At 40.7% G+C, this 20,864-nt stretch overlaps 1 protein-coding gene across 4 annotated transcripts in view; it reads right to left on the bottom strand.

The window, feature by feature from the left end:
• LOC110835892 (uncharacterized) overlaps nt 1–20,864 on the bottom strand; it is a 171,051-nt gene that overhangs the window by 22,251 nt on the left and 127,936 nt on the right. For 3 of the 4 annotated variants that reach the window (XM_022076590.2, XM_022076589.2, XM_087347286.1), the window contains exons 4-5: nt 19,385–19,417; nt 9,172–9,348 (exon numbers count right to left, since the gene is read on the bottom strand). In XM_022076590.2, coding sequence (XP_021932282.1) covers nt 9,172–9,348; nt 19,385–19,417 — 210 coding nt within the window. The remainder of the gene's footprint in view (nt 1–9,171; nt 9,349–19,384; nt 19,418–20,864) is intronic. The other variant, XM_022076591.2, reaches the window with a different exon arrangement.

The following is a 20,864-nucleotide window of genomic DNA, read 5'->3' as shown; positions in this document are numbered from 1 at the left end:
ACTATACTGACTGAGCTACGCCGACTCTTGTTCTGAACATAGGTGATGCGAAAAGTAATGTTCAGGCCTATACAAACCTATTTCAATAGCACGTCCAATAACGATCGTTGTTTTCAGATCATACGAGGTGCTACCCAAAAGTTCAGGGAATTTTCCCATAAAAAATTGCTTATCATAACTCCTAGTTTCCGCCGTCTCCTTCGAAGTAGTCCCCTTGGGCATGGATACAGCGATCCCAGCGTCTTTTCCATGATTCCATGCATCCCTGGAAGTCTTCAAGTGTGAGTATTTTAAGCACTTCCTGCGATTCTGCCTGGATCTCCTCAATTGTGTCGAAACGACGGCCTTTCAATCGAAATTTCATTTTGGGAAACAGGAAAAAGTCGCAGGGGGCGAGGTCAGGCGAACAGGGTGGGTGGGGAATCACCGGACGCCAAAAACTGCCGAACAACGAGCGATGTGTGGGCGGGCGCTTTCTCGTGGTGGAGAACTCAGCTGTTGTTGTCCCACTTCTCCGGACGTTTGCGCCTAATGCTCTCCCGTAGCCGCTTCAAAACTTTCCGTTGACAGTTTGACCAGGGGGGACAAATTCCTTGTGGACAATGCCTTAGATGTCAAAAAAAAAGATCGACGTGAACTTCACATTCGACAGACGTTCGTCCATCCTTAAAGCGTTTGTACCACAAAAAAGGTTTACTTTGACTCATTGCATTCTCGCCAAATGCTTCCACAAGCATGCGGTGGGTTCCTACAGCAGTTTTTTAAGCTTAAAGCAAAATTTGATGCAGACTCTTTGCTCCTTAAAAGCTGTCATTTATGCAGGTTCAAAAAATCGCCGAACCACTACAACACAACGTTACAAAAACGTACGAGACTCAAGAACGCGGCCTCTCGCCTTCACGGCTGTTGGCACACTAATTCACAAAGGGTACTGCTCGCCCCATCTAGCGGCGGCAGGCCATTCCACAACCGGTTCGCGCGTGGAATTCAAATTCGCTGAACTTTTGGGTAGCACCTCGTACTTCGTTTTCGAAGTCGAACCGGATTAGAATTGAATGAAAGCTCGCATTAAAAAAAAAATCATTCACAGCAGGAACGACCTCGTGAAATACTTACCGATTGATCGACAAAAATTTGAGCGGAAAAATCTTGTAAGGTAGAAACCTAAACAGATATAATAATGTTAAAATCAATACCAGCAAATGGATTATGAAGTTATAAAATGAGTCATAATCTTGTAGAAGGTTAGCCCATGTATGTGACTTTTAACGTTCCGGTTTTATTAGAAGAGTTGGCTAAATGAACAATCGAAGCTGTCAAACATTCCGATCAGTCAACGCCAATGTTGATCCAGATCATCGCTGACTTCGATGGAATGCCAGTGGTATACTCATCAATGCCCACAGTTCGTATCTGTCTCGCACTATTCCTCCTAACGCCAAGTATGTAACGAGTTTTTCATGGTCTAGCTCAGGCCCTTCTTATACGACCGCTGATGATGGCTTTATTCACTTCACGCTCAATCGCCAGCTCTGAGGGCGAATATGGCAACCTTCGTTAACGACGCAACATCAAGGAGCTAGGAAGACGTAGGTTAAGAAGAAATATTCCCTTCCTTCATTAACACATTTACTCCAGCTTCGTTGAAAAACGGATTTCCAGAAAAAGATGGAATGACATTTACGGCATAGCGGACTTTCGTGAAATAGGATTGTCTTAAAGCAAAACCTCTGTCTATTTCCGATATCCAGGGTGGTCTAGGCTGTAACGCCGTGGGTACCAACGTTACGGAGAAACATACTGCCGCCATCTTAACTTCAAATCTTATATTTCCGATAGGAAGACCATTCTTGAACCAAACGTTTTTCAGTTTTGCGTTAAGTGATTTTTAAAACAATTTTATCAAAGCTCTCGAGTTAAGAGCCCAGAAGTCTATGAATTTTCTCAATAGAAGCATACGATTTCATGAGAAGTATTTTTCTCGTTCAAACACACAACCAAATGCTGTATGTCGTCTTCTGGGTTGTTGCGCAGTGTACCAGAGTACCACAGTGAAACAATTCAGAAGACAGCCATCTTCAGACTAACCGCCATGAAAAGTTATATGTCACTCGTTAATGAGGAAACCCGACTTATGGTAATGAGTTACGATATCCTTACAGCAGACATGACATCATAGCTGTAGGCAGAGCTCTTGGGTGCCGACACGGCAACATCACGTGACCTTCATGGTCACAAATACGGCCAACAGATCAGAAACCCTGGAAAATGTGAACTATTATAGCTGATTCTACTTCACCTTTACTGTTACAAAATTCTCCTCCCCGTCTGTTACCGCACACACTTCGCTTCTATTAGACGTCCCTTTCCAGACACAGGGGCCAAAAGTATGTGACTGAACGGTACACGGTGTATAAGCATGCCGAGCAATTGTTCAGTCGGAAAAGAAGCAATACTGTGTGAGACAGCGATCACATTTTTCAGCGCATAGTAACATCCGAATCATCGAGTACAATCTGGCAACGCCGCTTGCCCCAGCAACACATGCACCTCCTTCCCGACAAAGGAGCGAGCGTAAACGAAAGCAACTATCCGAACCATACCGAAGGTTTTTTAGATTTGTTGTTGAAATAATACGGAAAATTGTTTCCAAATCCCACCGTTTAACAAATTTCTAACACCAACACCCAATAAGAAACATGCGTGGGATGTCCGGATGTTGAAACGTACGGGCAGAGGTCTCCGGCATGCATCCATAGTTCCACGAAATGTAGCCTCAAAACCAGCTTGGTTAATAACAAACTGAGAACAATACGATATTAAACAGTACTGGAAAGATGCATCTGATCCGGAATAATCTCCACACACAACGCTCTTTGTATGTCCAGCCGTACGCAGTGTACAGTGCTCAAAGGCTGTATGTAATACTGAGATACAGTCCGCACTAAGCAGCAAACAGTTTTATAGTGACAGCCGTGACATTTTTAAATTAGTGTACGTAAAAGTCAACTGTAAATCCAACTTAGCAAGATTACACGTGTCCGATGCAAACATTACTCGTGCGAACTACCTCCTACAGCAAAACGCAGCTCATGGGCATGCATTGTTATTATTAAAATATTTGTAGGAAGAACTTATATACAGAATCTAAAAACGTTAAACGGTACAATATAACCTCAAAGTTCGGCACCGCTGTAACGCGTAGCCGAGTTTGTTAGCAGCTGACTTAAAAAAAAGTGCCAAAACAAAGACAACAACAGCAGGGCTGTTTTACATTCATTGAACGAAATACCTAAACAAATACTATATTTTTTTAGATTTCTGGACCACATATTAAGCGGCGCTAGTGTCATCCCACCTTACAACTTCGTGTGTCAGCCACGTTGTTATTGCTGATTGTAGAAAATTTCAAGTATGAGGTCTGGGTGGCTTCAAATGTCATACCGTGCGTACGAAATTTCATCAGAATCTGCCTAGGGGTTGAGTTTAAACATGCGGACAAGCACGACAAGATTAAAAACTCGTGAGTTCATTCTATGCACATCGCGCAAACGGATCGTAACAGCTGGCCTTCCTCCATGATCCTTATTGCAGATTTCAATATGAACGTTTAAATATTATTTACATTAATTTCGGGAATCCAATAAGACAAGTAGAGGGCACCAAAAGACGCATATCGACGTAAAATTACGGCATTCATGACGGACTGGGAGAACAAGAATGAAATGTTGGTGAGAATAGCCAGTACTTAGGTCGAGATTTGATCCCCGAACCTCCCAAAAAAGCGAAGCGAGATGTCACTTGAACGATAAGAGTTCATGTAAACTCCGAAGGCCCTGCATTTTTCGATACCAAACAAAATGGCAATTGCTTATACGGGTGCATGAAGATCCTCTATGTACAGGTCTACAACAGAAACGTCTGTTATATTGCTATGGCCCATATATATGATAAGGTCAGAGTTCAACACATGTTAATGCTAGGGCCACGAGTTAACGCCAATGAATGCTTCAGTAATTTTAATATTTGTAGGCAGTCTAAATACGTGAGTAATTTCTGTCACTCTACGCCTACAGATATTTGCAACAAGTATGGAAAGGATACAAATTTGAGGAAACGTATTTTCCAAATACGTTCTTTGTAATTCTACATTCGAGTGACTTCGTTTATTGCACACGGAAATATAATTTCCTACCCAAACAACAGCTTTCCTGCCACGATTGTTGAACAGGAAGTCAACTGAATTAGCCAACGAATAATGCACTTCTACTTAAAACGTGCGGAGTCCATGATGGAAATCAAATAGAATTTCACGTCCAAAATTCTTCTTTAAAACCTAATTCACACTATAAAAAATTATATTTTCTCTTGTACAGACTGCTTAAAATAAAGTATACCGAACATAATTAAGAAACGTATTTATTACAAGTAATCAAGTGTACATGTCGGCACATTATATTTTGTAAGAGTCCTACATTTCTTTCCAGGCATCTCTAAAATCTTACCGCTGCATTTTCTATGACTGCATCCAATGCGTGCTTAAATACTGTTGCAAAAACATGTTTGATGTTCTTTTTTAACTGAAGCACAGTGTGGGATACTGGATCTCTGTGCACAAGTTCTCTGAGCATTTTCCAAGGTCCGGTGAAAGCGCGGGGTACGCAAAATTGGTGCCTCTGGAAATGGTTCGTTCACCAAAATGGCCTCGAAGCACTGTGATTGTCTCCCGAGCTGTTTCACTTCTTGCCCCATCTTGTCAGAACCACTGTTCATTCATACGTAAATTTTTTGAACGACGAAATCTCAGTTCGCCGACAAATTTCTCAATCACCTCTCGATATCGCACTTGTTTGTCGATTACTGTCTGACAACGACCATCTTAAAGAAAATACGACCCGGTGATGCCATGGCTGGAGACAGCGCACCAAACATCTTTCGGTATACTTTATTTTCCCCAACCTGTATTTTGTTAAACGTTCGCCAATTCCAAAGAAAAGCAAACAACATTTGTAATTCGTAACTTGAACTACGTCTTATGTAACGGGTATTTTTAACATTGTTGAGTGGAATTTGAGGTTCTTAGGAAGTATAAGTTAAGTATAAAAGATATGAACCAAATAGAATTATATTTGCTCGCCAATTTTAGTGCAGAGAAACGAAATATAATCTAATCGGTGGAGTAATTTCAGAGATGTATGCTGACGAACAAATTCTATAATAGCTATTCTGCATTTATCTTCCAGAATTTGTACAATGGGCACAATACGTACATCCACGCAGCTGAATTAAGGCTTGATTAAAACACTTAAATGAGCTTACATTTCTTAGAATCGTATGAGGCCCAACACAAAAATTCTGATGAAGTACATCTTATAACGACTGAATTGGAGAAGTGTATTTAACTAAATAAACTTTATAAAAAAGAGTTCCAGTCAAGAAGCTGATTGTTGATCCCGCTCTTTTTGGAACCCTAAGGTACAAGAGCCCGTCACTGGGCCCAATTCTGAGCTAGTTAGTCGAGGTGTTAAAAACTTATTTCTATGATACACATTTTAATATTATCCTTACACTTACTACGTTCTCCGCCTAATTTTTCTGCGCATTTCTTCCCTCCTATGAATGTTATACTCAACACACCTCATCTCCCCAACGATAGCAGTAATTTGGTGAAAAGTAAAATTATAGAGCCCCTTACATATTTATCAGCATCGTCCTGTTATGTCTTTTGTCTCTGACTCAAACATTCGACTCAGCATTGTTCTGGAACATCGATCCGTGTTCTTATCTGAAGGCCGGACACAAAAGAAAAGGTGATGTACCCTAGTAAGAAAAAAAAATACTAAGCATGAGATTTACCGACCACGACTGAACTGGACTACGTGGCAGCTCCAAACTCTGCACTTTACGGTTGATTCGATTTAAAATAGTTACCCGTCACATTATTTTAAGCATGTCACAGTTTTTGCAGGGACTTCACTCAGTATCGATGTGGTCTCTTGCAAACACGACGCGTCCCAATGCAGTGCAAGTGGCGTATTTTTGGTTTCTGCAGGCGAATATTGAAACTGCCGCGGTTTTGTTCAGGATCTTAACTCTAAATATCCACTCAGAATCGACCTGTTCAAATTTCTCTCAATTTTCGTTCTTTCTTTTTTTACTGAGCCTTAGCTAAATCACAAAATATAACCAAAATAACAAATGAACATACAATTATACCAATTATGACATACCGTAGTGAAGTTGGCTAAACAGATATACGAGGTGCGATCGGAAAGTTTCAAGACTGTGTCAATAGAGGGCGAACCGGATGTAGTACGAGCTTCTGCCGCTAAGGGGTGCAGCCTACATTCATAGTGAATCAGTGTGCCAGCCGGCATCATCGAATTAGCATTTGTTTCTTAGTTACGGGCGTTTTGGTAGTGCATTACACCGACCCTCCTGCGATTTCGGAATGGCGTGTGCATCAAATTTTGCCAAAGACTCGCCAAAACGGCTACGGAAACCTATGAAATGCTAAAGCAAGCATTTGGGGAGTCCGCAATGGGTCGTGCACAAACTTTTGTGTGGCATTCACGTTTTAAAAATGGCCGAACCTCTGTCGATGATGACGAGCGTTCTGGACGACCATCTTCGAGCACAACGCCCGAAAATGTTACGAAGATTCGGCAGACCATTCACGAAGATCGACGTCGTACCATCAACGACTTGTGCGACATTGTTGGGATAGGCTATGGGACCTGTCAGCTGATTCTAAAGGAAGAACTCCACATGCGACGCATCATGACAACGCGCCAGCGCACACCGCCCTCAAAGTTCGGCAGTTTTTGGCCTCAAACACCATGGCCGTCATCCCGCACCCTCCTTATTCGCCGTGTGACTTCTTCCTCTTCCCAAAGATGAAAATTCAGCTAAAGGGAAGGAGATTTGAGACGATAGAAGAGATTCAGGCAGAATCGCAGATGGTGCTTGACAGGCTGACAAAGAAAGATTTCCAGGGATGCTTCCAGGCTTGGCAGCGGCGCTGGGATCGTTGTGTTCACTCCCAGGGGAACTACTTCGAGGGTGATGGATGAATTTAATACCTGAGATAAGTGTACGGGTTTTTATAGGTGCAGTCTAGAAACTTTCCGATCGCACCTTGTACAGTAGGTAGAAATTAATTCTTTAAGGTTAATTAAGGGCAGCAAAAGAATGAATAGCCTCAACTTTGGGCATCAAAGTAAAGTTAAATATGTATTCATTATAAGACGCGTGTATCACATAAATACGATGGATATGGTAAGAATAAATGATAAAAAGTTATAAAAGGAAGGAGAGAGAGTTTTTGTGAAGAGAAGAAGTGAGATAAGTAAACATAGGCACAAAACTTAACGCTGAATGTAACAATTCAGGAACTGAACGAATTTAAATATGAAAGCTTCTAACTGAAGCCATACTAAATCTTAATTTATTAACAGGTCGGCGATAATCGGTGACAAATGTGTACAGAATGTAATAATCGATAGGTAATATGCAAAGAATTAAAGTTCGTAGACACTTCATAGGCCAGAACAAACATTACCCATTCCTGCCTTTTAAACGGTCAACATAATTTCTAAATATCAGTTCTGTAACTTCCTATGGTCTCGCTGCAAGCTCCAAGATCTACGTATCAGGCATAAGAATTGGTTTAAATTCAGTACACAGTTTTAAACTTTCAGAATCCAAAAATACTGGTAACTGAATGGATGAACCGAACTACGAAATAACAGATCCCCTAGGAAACTTGCATCTAGACTGACGTCAGATCCGCTTTGTGCAGCCAACATGAGAAACACGAAAATAAGGACAGTTAACACAAGCCTTGATCATAACCAAACAAACTTTTAATTTGCAGGCAGGTATGCCCAGAAGTCCATATCAGCAAACGTACACAAGAGTTCCACGGCAATTCTGTTCCCATTTTCTGCTGCATTCTATACATCGGCATAGCGGTTTAATATCAGAGAAAATGCCAAACTCGCTGACATTTGTAGGAACTACCTTGCTGTACAGAAAGTTCACCAGCCAGCACGAATATCTAACAGAACACAATTTCCTCCTAACATCACTTTATTAGTGCGGTATCGTGATGATTGTGATCAACATATTAAGAAAATTAACGAATCAGTAAATGGTTGTTGTACAGATTGGGGTGTGGACTGGATTCAGGTGGCCTAGTGGCGGGCTCCTGCGAAAAAAATAATTAACCTTTGGGTTCCGTGTAAGACACTTTCTTCACCAGCGTAACGACTATCAGCTCCTGATTACGTACAATTGTATGCCGTCTTTCAGTTCAGACTTTTGTCTTCATGTGTTCTTCAAAATTTATGCAACGCCTACATAAAATTATATTTAAATAATTACTTATCTTAGTACCCTATTTTGTAGTATGGCGGTATTTCTAAAGTAGCCTATCCGAAAGTTGTAATTTGCCAGATTACTGACACAGTTTCTGAAATTACAGAAATACAGCGCCATCATGTAAACTGCAGGTCCTTGAATTGAAAATCACATCAGTATTAATAACGCAAGGACTGGGTTTCTTCACTAAAAACTAACCGATTTTTTTGGCATATTTTATTTCGTTTCAAAACAGACACATATTCCTATGTTGCTTTCCTGACGCAACGAACTGCCAACGCAAGACTACCAAATCAAGATAGAAACTGACTTGACTACAGGTGACTCAGCCAGCACTCCAAAGCTGTTTTATGGGAAAGGGTTTACCAGTGGCTGATCTTGATCTAGAATTCAGATCGTGAGGAATGAATGACTCATTGTCCTAATGATGGAGGCAGCAAGGACCTCTATTTACACGCAATAGAACATTGTGAGGAAAATCAATTTGTCGATGTTCTCAAATGTATGAAGACAAAATAAACCAGAAGAGGGCAGTGCTCAAAATCTGAAGCTCCCCACCCAAAATGTTTCTTGAATGACATAAAAAGAGTTACAGCGCAATTATGTTGGAAATCGTCCATTTTCAAGTACAAATTTTATACTCACGACGTCCTGAGGAATTAGCTGTTTACATGACTGAGTATACTGATAGTTCTTTATTTATTTTACCTTCGTCTAAGTACCGGTACGTAGTTCGTATGATGATAATTGTACCACCCACTGAACCACGTATCAGCAACGGCAACTCACCTGGTCTGGCGGGCGTAAGGTGGCGTATGGTCAGCATCTGGTCCCGATGTCGTCATGGCTGCAATGATGCCAGAAGCATCCAAGTCGTCGGTAAGGTCAGAAGGCTCTGGTGAGCTCACAATCAAAGGTTTCTCGGACTCGAAGAAGGTCACTCGCACCTTCTTGCTCGGCTCGGATCTGAAAATATAAAGAAATTACATTAAACTGTGCGTTACGAGATTTGGTCTCTCAGTCTAAGAAAGGTATCCCGAGAACACTGCTGCTGAAAATGTTCGAATCTAAGACAGGAGGATTGAAAAAAAATCAGCGGTACATCACAGTTTTCAAATATTATCTGGGTGATGAAATCAAGATGAGAAGGGCGTGCCTGTAAGCACACAGGACACTGACCAGAAACCTTAAATAAATGGGACGTGGACTGAATTCAGCTGGCCAGAGATAGCAGGTATAGTAGCCGTTACGGAATTGCATGTTTCAAGGTCACAGGAAAATACGAACAACGATACAGCACGAACAGCTTAGCACAGACGTATGAAGACAGCTCAGAACTCGCAGCGTAGCAGAGCTAACACCGCTGTACCGTTAACTTATAGCCGCGCGGTAAAGGGAGGGAGGGAGGGAGGGAGGGAGGGGGGGTCCTTCAGTGGCCTTCAAACATGCAATTTGGTTAAGCCTACTATGCTACTGTTGCTCGCACTCCAAGTATCTGCATTCACTCTAATCCCATGTTCTGAATTACTGCTCTATTTTTATTGATATGGCTCCAGATCTCCCAACAAATACAAGCTTTCAAGCTATCATTTGTTATGGTGGATGAGTTAAAAACAAGCGTTACACAAAGGAAAGGGCTTCTCAGTTCATATTTTTTAATTTTCTTGTTCTTGAGGCTACGCAAATCCAGTAGTGTATTTGTAGAGCTTAAAATTGACGTCAGCATCATATGACCAGTACAAGCGATCTGCAAGCTCCAAATCAACAAATAAGAAAGCACTCTGCAGAGCTTGTTATTGACTATCTGATTCTCAAGGACGTTCTGAAACGATCAGCTTAGGCTAATTCAGGCTCTTTCATTTTAAATACGAGTCAGTTATCCAGATACAAAAACAACAAACCGCCATAAGCTAGACCGCGTTTAAGTCTGGAAATTAAATCGTGTTGTTAGAACTAGCAGTTAAACCTTTCAATTAGCTGCACACTATTTCGGGTTAACGTTTTACAGCTTGGGTTCTCAACCAGCGGCCCACCCAGGTTCTAACCCATCCGCGTACATTTTTATACTGTGTCAACATGCATAATCAAAAAACAGTTTCCTGATGTCAGAAAGCATGTCTTGTTAATGTCGCCTGTGTTTGTCAGAAGATACATTTGCTGTGAGCAACTTTCTAGCCCAATTAATAGCATTGAATCAAGAAAAAGGACGCATATTCTTGATGAAACTTGTGAATCCCAACAGCAAAAGCGGTGTAAAACTTCTCAGTAATGACTAATCAGTGGGTTAGCTTACCAATTTTAATAAACCGGTAAGAAAGGGTATATGTCGCCCCAGGTCTACGAAAGTTTACGAATCCCTCCTTTACAGAGCAGTGTTATACTGACCGAGGTACCCCAGCTCATTAAGGGCACGATACTTAAAGAAAACGAAAATAAAACATCTATATGTTAGTTTCTCCCAAAGAAAAGTTTAATTTTGTGTAAGAAACATGCCCACAATTCACAAAAAGGAACAGTAAACCATCTTTAACCTTTTAAAGCCCAGTGGTAATTGTATGTACCACCGGATTAACAACCAGTAACTACAATTTGAATTTACTGGTGTCGTTATGATTTTCGGTGTAAACAGAGTTTACTTCCTTATACGACACTAACCAGTTTATCTATGTAATGGTGAAGCGTTGTATTTTGTTTGCGGTGCGGACTGAATTCTAAAAAAATTATTTGGACGAACTTCAGCTTCAAAAGCTTAATTACACTCAATTATTTGTGTTTGTCATGCATGTCGATACAATCAATGCACAGTACACATTAACTTTAAATTAACCTTCTCCCAGTGACTATGAAAATGCATAGCGCTTACCGAAATATCAGTTTCTACGGCCACATTTTATTACGAATTCTAGTGATGGAGGCATGGAATGAGATGAAGTGGACAGACCGTTAAACCAGCCATGGCTTACTTCAAAATACCGATTCAGAAATTTTATGCAGTGGCTTTGAAAAAAAAGAAACACGAAAAATGATTTCACAAGCCCCAGGCAAAGTGACAAACGAAACTGTGGTCCTAATTACCAGTTAACACAAAAACTATTTCCTAACAAATGTGAACACACAGGAATAGCCGACAGTAAATGTTGTGAAATATGTGCAAAACTCTCGTAGCAAGAAGCACTAGCGCGTATATCCCGTTTTATTTTTAGTTTTGAGTTGCTGCCAATGTGTTGGGGGGGGGGGGATTATCGTGTCCATGAAAGCAAATGAAACGCAAAGTAACGAATTTCTGACTGAGTAGTGTATTAAAGAAGGACGATTAGGGTTCCTATTTGCCGAATACACACTGGGGAAATTAACAGATTATGCTACAAAACTACAGATTCGTGATGCTTCGTAACAAGCACACACAACCTAATAAAAATAGGCCTTATACTCAATGACACACGATCCAACAGAGTAAAAAATTTAAATTCCAGAAATGCTATATATGTAACATCTGGCAACTGCATGAAGTGAAGGCTTAGAAGAGAAGCTGATGGTCACTCAGCTGACAAAGAAATTCCCCATTTTTTATGGAACATGAATGATCAGTCCGTGCTCTCACGCGCCCTCTACTTGTTTCAGATACCAGAAACACTTTTCTCCCATCTACACTTAAATATTACACATGTAAGAACAGTATTAGCCGGTGAAATGAATATTTGTTCCAAATGTAGGAAATCATACATCAACAGCAGCCTACGTGAACTGTCAGTCACATTTCTAAAATGCCTATCATTTTGCAAGCAGAGCTACATTTCATCTGTTTCTGAACTGTATTCGATTTATAAAAGACGCATGGGGTTTAGATTTAGAAATAAATGCATATACCAGTACGGACTCTTCACAACAGCCGTTGATTCCCAGTTTCGACACGCTAATTTCGTGTTTTCGCCATGTCTGAATAGATTTACATGTATGACATAATGCAAAACAAATAAGACACCTTTATCAGTTACGAAGGTCTCAAAGCCCTACTTGTGAGAATGAAGTTATCGTAATTACCCTTTATGCGCTCGCCTGAAATAACTTGTCAGTGTGTTTCCTCTAATAGCTCTAATTTTGCCACCTTTCCGAGAAGAAAATTAAAAGAGGAAAAGAAAACTTCGACAGAGTTTCACTGTTTCTAGTCTTCGTTCTACTTCCCTGTATTCCTGAATAAATTTTAGTGAAAGGAATTTCTCAAGAAGACTTGTCTGAGAAAGTGACATAGTACAGTTGAGATTTCAGGTTTTCACCTTAACACAGTAGTGTTCGTCGCCCTAGTTTGTTCGTACGTTGATAATGACTCACTGGTTTTGATCAGAATTGACTGTGTAAAGAAAATACATTTTAAACTTGTGATATTCAGAAATGCATTCATTAAACAAGAGTTACTTTTCAGTAAACGGAAAAAAAGCTATGCTCCTTCAGCCAGAGAGACTGTCCAGACATAAGTGATCTTCTCTAACGAACAGCGTCGTCACATTTGTCGCAAAATATCTCCGAGCTGACGTTGACAATTACAAACACATACGTAGGTGGCCAGCCAGCTGTGATATGGGGAGGGAAAGCTACAGCGCATTATCCTTCCTTTCCTTTTATCGCTTCTCAATTAACTGTAATGCAGATCATGTTAGCAGATATTTTGTGCCCAGTATACCTTCGTATTCAACCCATCACTTCTGATTGAAATAAAATTTCTTTGTCAGGTTTATTTGAAGTATTCGGGGCGTTGGTTGCCAGAATGAGGGCTTCCTGAAAAACAAATTAATTACTTTTCCTCAAAATTATAAGTCGCAAACCTACTACCGAAAACGAAATATCAGGCAGTTTACGGAAATTCTGACAATGCACCAATGCCAACCCGACCATGGGAAGCCCTTTTTGTAACTCGCCCCACGAGCATCCCTCGACTAAAAAGTGCACTGAACCGACACAGTCACAGTTAAGTAAAGTTCTTTGCGTGCGGAATACTTTCACAGGAAAATACAGCACTCCTAACACAGGATCGACAGTTGGTATTGGAACCAACCGAGAACGAAGCTAGTCCAGCGCTTTCCGACACGGTAAGTGTTAACAGGTGGCAAGAACCTTAGTCTAAATCAAGCTATACGTGAACATGGATGGCAGTTAACCTCTTTTCAGGGCGCCGACCCCCGGAATCACTGTCCTAATAAACACAGAGCTCCACTAAACGTCTAATGCAACGTTCCAGTTGCTGTTTCTAACCGCCATTCTAATGCTACTCGTGGATACGTCTAACACGCTATTTGGTGATGCCAATAACATACTGCAACATAGGAGTAAATGTTTTTAACTTTCTTTTTGTGAGAATCGTAAGTGGATGAATCCCACTGTTCTGACCACTCCAAATGCAGCATCAACTGCAGCAATATTCTGTTAATGAGTGTGGAACGAGAATATTTTAATGTGAGAAGGGCGACGGACTGACAAAACTAGAAAATCATGTGACTGTGCATTCCGCATACTTTTAAGCCAGTACTGCGTCATTAAGTTATGACACAGGCAGGAAGTGTGACACGCACAGAAACGTGAACTGCATTCTAATATTTGACTGAAACCCCTCGTGGAAAGAGAAACACAGACATCGACTGAGGGAGTTTACAGTCGGGTTCCCAATGACAACTAAATTGAACCGGCACGGGACACGGTCCAATGACAAGCACTTGAGTTAATAAACACGTAAAAAGCAAGGACATTTCTTGACCACAATATATTCTTGTAAAATACACATGGACTCGGCCGGAAGATTCCATCACTCTACATCGACGTTGTCAGCTTCACGGATCTGGCTGTGGAAAGATGCGGACGACGCTTTCCTCACAGCGACACGGAAAAACGAAGAAAAACCTCAATAAGGATATTGATACATGAGCCGAGATTCCAACCTGCGACTTCCTGCGTACTAGAGTGAGGCACAGGAACGATGGCGGGCGAGTTTTAAACGCTTCTGCGCATCTACGTACCTTTGCGAACCAATCAACTTCAATTAACAGGTGTATAAAGCATTCAGGAACTCCAAGCATGAGCCATGTCGGTCACTGTGCAGGGATATTATACCACAACGCTTGGTCTGCAAGCAGTGAAAACAACCGCCTTTTATGGAACACGATGTTTCACAGAAATCCTTTCCAATATCTGCCTTGGGAGACCAAGACAAGTACGACTAACGTCATATCTTGCCCGAGATTCGAACCTTAGACCCACAAAATTCGGTTAGTGCTCGTTTTTGAATCTTTGCTTTTCTCACGTAAGTGGTCGTTTATAAGAAGCTGAAAACAGATTACCTACACCACAACTTCAGTATCATCAGCTTTCTGGTCCACTTGCGAAGTATGCAGCTCCATAATCACCGTGAAGAAATGCTCACTTTACTGCCAGCAGAGCAAAAGCACAGTGTGACAAAAACACTTTCAGTGCACTGTTGCCACCTCACGACCAACATGCTCAATTCTTCTCAAGAATCACGAATCTGAGCGACCAATCGTTGACCACTGGGAATTAAGGCTAAGAAGCCTCGTGGAATATGAATAGATTCTAACTTGTTCCGAACAATTAATCAAATAATGATGAGCAGACGAATATAATTCTCGTTTGCACCGCAGGTCTGATGTTCCATGGTATATAACGCATTACTTTCGTTTCTCTGCCAAATTACGAGTTCAAGATGGCGAATGTTCACAGAGTCTCTAACAGTAATTCATATCACTAGTATAAGCCTACTTCGTCTTACGTAATCGCTATTCAGACCAACTTACATGCAGTTGGATGGACTAGACTGGAAGCTATTTTTGTTGCCAGATACTGCGTCTCTCGAGCAATAACACACACACACACACACTCGGCGAAACGAAATGACCTCAGATACATAAACTTTTCGACTCCCACATGAACCGTCTTAAGTGAAGTAAGGATGATGCCATACGGGCTTAAAGCCAGATCCTGGTGGTTTATGTCTATTCCGTCTGGCACCCACTACAAGCAGGACATTAGACAATAACGATCCGTCACGTACATGTACTTCCTGTTTCGTAGGTGTCGGAACATTACTTGTTGCAGTACAATACACACAATTCTTTCTATAGGATTGAATTACTCGTGTACTTACCATAGACAATGTTTTAAGTGGCTTTGGAGACTAATAAACCGTTAAGAACTTAAAACGGTTTAATCTTCAATTATGTGGCGAATATATACAAGGTCCGAGACAGTTATTAACTGGACTTATGTTCTGTACAGCAGATGGCAATACTGGCGAGTTGTTCGTACAGTAACGTGACAAATTAATTAAACAGTTTTGGGGGGGGGGGGATTCAGTTTACTTTTGTTTTGTGGCTGCAGATGGTGTTTTATTGACAGTATACTGATTAAAATATATTAAAAAATTTTGCCGTCAATCACAAATATAATAATGTTAAAAGATTAAAACATCATTTAACGTTCCTCATCGAGTACTCGATTACAATAGGAACTTACACGACTAGTTTCGGCTATAATTTAGCCATCAACGGGTGTTGTGATGTTTTAATCTTTTAACATTATTATATTTGTGATTGACGGCAAAAATTTTTAATATATTTTAATACTTATAATCACAATATGACGCATTTACAATATCTTATATAGTATACTGATTGTTAAAAGCACTGAGGAAAGAAACACTGTATTTCATCAAGACTACTGAAAACACTTATATTTCGAAAGAAAAAAAAGAACAGTTACGTGGTATGAATTGCGGCTTCCAGTACGACTCAACAAAATGTTAAGCACTCAACGGAAACGTCCAGTCTCCGTGAGTGAAAACAGCGAAAAAAGCCACAATGTGATTATTCTGTTGTAGCAAAATATACATTCATTCTTCATCATCCTTATGATTGAGGAAGCAAGCACCTCTGAAACGTCGGTAAACGACCACCAAACTATATACTTCACAACCCAGAAGGCAGTCAGCCATCTTCATACTCACCTCCGTGAAAACTTAAAACCTCATTAATTGCTAATTTCTTCCTCAAAAACATTCCAATAGTTCTCAACATCCACTAACGTTTGTGGCAGCACACTCGTCTCGAAAGACCAGACTGGGAAATCCATAGCCGTCTCTTGATTTCTGATTTCGCCCCGTGTTTTCTGTCCGTGTTCCCAAAAATAATGATATCCCTCTGAGAACATCTGAATTTGGACAGAGAAAATGAAGTTTTGAACAGCCAAATAGAAAGTAAAAGAAACCATTCAAAGTTGTCACTGTATGGGAGTAGGTACCGGACAGATGCGTGCGTGTTTTGAGAGAACACATTAACTCTTGCAGCCTCGACCAATTTTCTCCTATCTGTGTCTTCAATTCCCTCCTTTGAGACTTCCCGACCAAAAGTATGAACTTAGCCCATGTGATACAGAACTGATTGGCTGGTCTGTAACACGCATTCTGTAAAATGTACGAGTGTATGGGGCCCAGATGGCAGGCGAGCGACGATACGAATACTGTCAGCAGCAAACTGTGCACCCACCATCTGGCCTCTACAGGAAGGTGCCTCGCATATTAACATATGTTACGTAACACTGATGAACGGGACCGATGAAGTAAACACCTTTAAATTCCCGCAGATAATATTTAAAAGCGCAATTCTTTCCTCTGAGACAACACACCATACCACATACACAAATTTTAGTGATTTATAGTTCATCTCTTCCTACTTAAGAGAACCAAATAAAGCCCATAAACGCTCTGTGAGCAAGTTATGAACGTAAAGCAGGAGTGATACTTAGTTACCATTGACTTATAAAGGTTTAAAGAGCGTTTCACAAATTCCGCCCTGTGCAGGTTCCTTTAACGCTGGTTGCACTTAATTTAAAAACATAAATCTTTAGTCAAAACTGGGCGCCACACATGAAAACCTAAGAATCTTGTTTAATTAAGATGAATACCGAGTACAAAACTAGCTGAACACTGAAAATGTTCACACGATATAGCCAAATAAGACTACTAACTAAATCGAAAGTGCGCATCATCACTTTCTTTAATGTCTGGTTTGTATTTGCATGCGATGGAAACGCTTCCTTAAACATCCGGCTGATTAATCCACTCGCTTTGCTTTGATAAATCATCGTACGCAAAAAATGTTAAGCTATATATAACTGTAGACAGATGCAATGTGGCTATACAAAGGCACAAGACTTCTTCGTAAACCTTTAAAACCAGGTGGCAATTATACGTACCACCTACTTTAAAATTCAATTACTTCTGTACTAACGGATTTGCAATAATAATTACTGTGAACTGCTATTATTTCCTTAAACAGCATCAACAAGTTTATGCTTGTGTTGGTGACGGAATGCGTTTTCTTTGAGGTAAGAACTCAATCCTTAAATATTAAACAGACAGGTTTCAAGATAGTCAAGGAGCCAATAATGCAAAAGTGGGCTTTCTGCAACACGGCATTTTTGTTTTCTTACATTTTGGTTTCCCTCTTCAACGACAGTATATGGGACGAAAATGACAAAAATGCATTTAATAAGTGTGAGAATGTAGGTTAGGCTCTATTCACTCAGGGCAGAGCCCAATGACGACCTTTTGTAAACACACTTTGAATTTCTGAGTCCTATAAAAGTATAGAATGTATTTTATCAGCTCAGTAACTATCAGCTTTTAATAGAAGACCAGGCACCATGCAGTTTACTGCGGGAGACAAATAGGGTTTCTGACTCTCTGGGAACCAGAGACTGGGCAGCAGACTCCAACATGGCGACATTGTTCCACCTGTCGGTCCAAGAAAGGAACAATATAATCATGTCATGAGGGGAAATAAATGACGTCGTCTCTACCGAAACTTGGCACTTTCTCACGCTGGTGCTGCACGCCGTGAATTAACAGCATACACTTCCCCCTCCTGTATGATGTAACATAATGAAACATCCACAGACTGAAATATGGGGCACAGAAACACAGGAATGGAGGTTAACAGGTTCAAGAACTGTCACTTCACGAATGTGGTCAGCAATACTTAAAACCGGGGTACTTAACTCGCGGATACTCGATGTGTCTTCTGCGGCCCGCGTACATTTTAGTTACACTATATCACTCTATAAGAAAAAAAGTTATGGCGGGAAGTTTCAAGAGAATGGCCAATAAAAATTGCAATAATACGAGTATTAAAAATAAGCAATGATTAATACGTTTACCCGTTGAAGACAGTAGGATGGAAGCATGTTTAATAAACTACCATCATCTTTCAATAAATTGAAGTTCTGTGTCAGTAAATAATCGGCCCGCGAGTCGATAAGAAGGGTGAATGTGTCCCTAGGTCTTAAACGCTGAGAAACCCTGATTTAAAATGTTTGCGTACGCTTATACGGTTTGACACAAAGTAAATACCCGTTCTTCGAAAGGGTTTTATAAAACTAGTCTATAATTATAATAATAATAACAATAATATTTGTTACACCACAGGATGTGATGATATCATACCTTTAATATTCTCTTCCGTAATACTTGCCCCTTATCTTCCAATTTTCAGACTACAATAGATGGTGTATTAATTTCTCACCGTGACATTTAGTTTCCTAGTTGTTACTACAGAAATGTGGATGTACATGGGAACGTAATGCTAACATTTGTATGAAGGTAAACTATAGACAGGCACGTCGGGTGGTTGTGGTTCAGTCATGGTTACAAGAGACAGCCTTTTTCAGTAGCTGAGAAACTAACAGCTCTCACCAAAATCTGGTCTGTCTTGTTCGTACGAGAAGACAGTTAGCGTGTTAGGCGACGTAATAAGTTACTACTTTCCTTGCTTGACTTGGCTCATCGTCTTTTAAATCTCAACGTTTTTAATGATGACTCTTCTTCATCTTCAGGTAAGGAAGAGGGGAGACTGATGGATCCAGTAGACTGAGCTGTTCCAATCGGTGGGCCTTCACGCATTAGTAATAGATCAGTCCACCAGATCCGGGATCTCCTAGTTTTTACCTGAAGACGAAGTAAGGTCCATCATTCGAAACGCTGTGAATAAAAAAAAAACATTTAACAGACGATGTCCAACACAAAACAAAAGTGTTATAATACCATTGCCAATGGCATTCAGAGGAGGACATTAAAACGATAAACCACGTTTATCACCATTATAAATGTTGTAATTCGCTACTTTCAAACAGGGCATATGTAGCGCACTTCGCCGAGTTATGTAACAACAGAACACACTGTCACAGCACATGCATGTTGCCATGATGAGAACACTACACAGTGACTGTAGGTACACTAAACCGGTTGGCTGGGTCTTTGAACCCCGTGGGTTGCAGAAAGTGAAAGTCCGATCTCCTTTGTTATGAGACGATTTAGCAGACACAATAGTCTGGGATTTGCTAGTCGTTTTAGGGCCATCCCTAAACACGCAATAAAATATAAACATAAATATTTAATATTTTACTTTGAACGCAGTTTCTCTCTCCCCGCCTATTCTCAAAGTGCAGGCCCATTGTGATGTATTAAAAAACCTTAAATTTCCAAAAAGTATTTCTCATCTGGTAACTGAATGACCTAACCCAGGCACTTCCTTACGCTAAGTATGTGAATCTCAGGGCAGTAGACTATATTAGCGACAAATCGTAACACAGTTCCCTCTTCGTTATGGGCTGGTTCACACTATAGGGCTGTGGCATGCGTTGCACAAGCCTTCGAAAGGCAAGGATACACTTTGGGAGGAGCGTGCACACTATTAGGTCAGGTCTCGGTCAAAAGTAAAGACAAGGGCATAAAGTGGTACGTACCAAGATGTCGGACATATCGGGAGTGGAAGTGTTTATTTTGGCAACAGTTTATAAACAAATTGCGAAAAGGGGGAAAAATAGAATAACGTAGATGCATAACAAGTATATATCAACGAGGGTGAATTTCATACAGTCCCAAAGGCCCGTGAAACACAAAAACTTATTTCCGCAAGAGTACGGAGTCAGCCATCAAGTCACACCGCCGATGTCAATTCGGCTATCTTTAGAAATGGCGACAAGTACCTAGGGGTTGGGGCACACGGACAAAAATTGTCCCTCAGAGTGCCCCAAGGTATCCCGCCCTCAACCAAATTGGGAGCTGCTTCTTGTCCTACCCATAAGATTCCCACTGAAAGAACAATTTCTATATTTGGTCTGAAATGACCTGACAGCGACCTGCCCCTATAGTGTGAACTAACCTCACTTTTAATTAAATATGACTTTCCTGAACTTGTCTTCCCTTGCAGGCGCCACAATGAGAAAAATATCTCATATGGAAACCTTAAAGATCACAAAAGTTTCAGTACATCATCACCTCTATCAAGGGTCCCAATAACCCAATTTCATGGACCACAACCTTCTGGGACAGGTAAAAAACATTCTGCCATTTATGGATCCCACAGGTTCGTTGTCGCGTTCACAGTAGCCCACTACGAGACCCGCCCACACCACAACTCCTATTT

This window comes from Zootermopsis nevadensis, unplaced genomic scaffold (genome assembly GCF_977971745.1).
Source record: "Zootermopsis nevadensis isolate Lab colony 2312 unplaced genomic scaffold, Znev_1.0 Znev_ptg000011l, whole genome shotgun sequence".
Taxonomy (NCBI): domain Eukaryota; kingdom Metazoa; phylum Arthropoda; class Insecta; order Blattodea; family Termopsidae; genus Zootermopsis; species Zootermopsis nevadensis.
This window is presented reverse-complemented; position numbering and strand designations above follow the sequence as displayed.